This window comes from Chionomys nivalis, chromosome 3 (assembly GCF_950005125.1).
Source record: "Chionomys nivalis chromosome 3, mChiNiv1.1, whole genome shotgun sequence".
In the NCBI taxonomy this organism is placed as follows: domain Eukaryota; kingdom Metazoa; phylum Chordata; class Mammalia; order Rodentia; family Cricetidae; genus Chionomys; species Chionomys nivalis.
Window position 1 is genome coordinate 73,073,835 of NC_080088.1, and position 1,693 is coordinate 73,075,527.

The following is a 1,693-nucleotide window of genomic DNA, read 5'->3' on the forward strand; positions in this document are numbered from 1 at the left end:
TTCTCCATTCCCCCTGTTGGGGATTTAAATGAGAGAAATAGTTAGACAATGCCTGACGCCAGCCATCAGCAGTAGACGCAGCCAGTCACTCCTCTGCGAACGCCCCTTTGTTCTTTCCTTACCTCTTTCTGTGGGGCTGGAGCATGGGGCTTAGTGGAGGGAAGGGCGGACCAGGTCTGCAGCCGTGGCTCCCGTGGTACAGCAGCTGAAATCTCAGCCCCAGCAAACTTCAGTCAGGAGCAGTCTAAGATGACTAAAACCACCATTGCTTAGAGGTCCCGCCCTGGGAGTGGCTCCCACATCTGCGAGGAGGATAGACTTGCATGTGGGTGGCAGGGCCAGGCTGCTGGAGGCCCTGAGAATCTCTTGGGAGGCTTTTGAGGACAACCAGGTTCTCCTCCTCTGCTGGCTCTAGTCCTGTCGGACTCACATACAAAAGCCATGGGAACCCTTGAGGGCCACCTGCTGCCAGGAATAGGCTTCCTTATCTACTCGGTCTACTACTCGGTGCTAACATCCTTGGCCCTGCTACGGGGAGAGAAGGCCCTCCAGCACCCGCTGCTCCCGAGGAAGCTGCGGGGACACAGGCTGTTTCAGCAGGTATCATATGAAGCCGTGACGAAGGTGGTTGTCCCCACCTTTGGCATTCTTGGTGAATACTTCTACCCCCTCGGGGTCAATCGCCTGCAGATGATAGACTGGACGGACCCCCGGCGGCCATTTATTTTCAAGGACAACTGGCAGCACGTAACCATGTTTGGGTTCTTTGTTCTCAGTGGCGTAGTAGACGTGGTGAGCCAGTCACACCTGCCCCGTTGGGGTGTGAAGCTGGAACGCGCGGCCGAAGCGCTGGCCTTCTATGTGCTGGTATTGCTGATGGCAACCCACATCGAGAACAAAAACTCCTTGGAGATCCGAGTGCATCTTCTGTTAATGCTACCCTCCTTCTTGCTTGCCGTGGTGATCACTGTGGAAGTATGGATCCCCAACAATCCCTCGATCTGGCTCCTCAAGAGTTGGCTGGGGATGTTGTTAAGCAACTGGATGATGCAGCTTTGTGAGATGTACGTACCTCCCACTGGACAGCCCTGGCGGGCAGACAACCCTACAGACCTTGCCTTCCTAACCATCTTCTTCTGCTGGCACCTGGCCTTGGCGGCTGGCCTGGTGATCACCATCTACGGCCTCTGCGGTCTCTGGCACTGCTACTATTCTTCCTGGACAAAGACTCATGGTGCTAAGTACCAGCGGTGCCCTATGGAATCCAGCGAAGAACTAGAAAAGCTCAAGGCAGAGGCCCTGGCACAGGATGGAGGTGTGTAGAGACAGAAGCAGCCTCTCGAGTGCTGTATGCACAACCTGGGATCCATAGCACGGCTTCCCACCCCAGGACTAGCTTCTTCTTCCTAAATAAAACTTCTAGCTCCAAGGATAACTTCTTGGTTGTCACTTTGTTCTGTCCAGGTCAGTGTCTTACCTGTTTCCTTATCTATATGGTTTCTGGTCATTCGAATGCAAAGAACAAAAGGATGCTTTTCTGCAATAACTTTGGGGAGGTTTTTGTTTTGTTTTTTTTTATAAGAAAAGAAACAAACAGTACGTCTACGGACTACTGAGAGAGGGATGATGAACTTGGTTGCATTGAGGAGGGTTCAGGCAGTTTACCAAGGGTTCGAGTCAGGAGCGAGAGGAG

The 1,693-nt window shown here is 53.0% G+C and overlaps 1 protein-coding gene across 1 annotated transcript; it reads left to right on the forward strand.

Annotated features, from left to right (window-relative positions):
• Nucleotides 1–441: 441 nt before the first annotated feature.
• LOC130870719 (transmembrane epididymal protein 1A-like) lies at nucleotides 442–1,323 on the forward strand. The gene has a single exon (XM_057763465.1). The coding sequence runs from the start codon at nucleotides 442–444 to the stop codon at nucleotides 1,321–1,323; it is 882 nt and encodes a 293-aa protein (XP_057619448.1).
• The last annotated feature ends 370 nt before the right edge of the window (nucleotides 1,324–1,693 follow it).

What these genes read in the sequence shown, in the direction of transcription:
- LOC130870719 (XM_057763465.1), top strand. Translation starts at nt 442, where the DNA reads ATGGGAACCCTTGAGGGCCACCTGCTGCCAGGAATAGGCTTCCTTATC.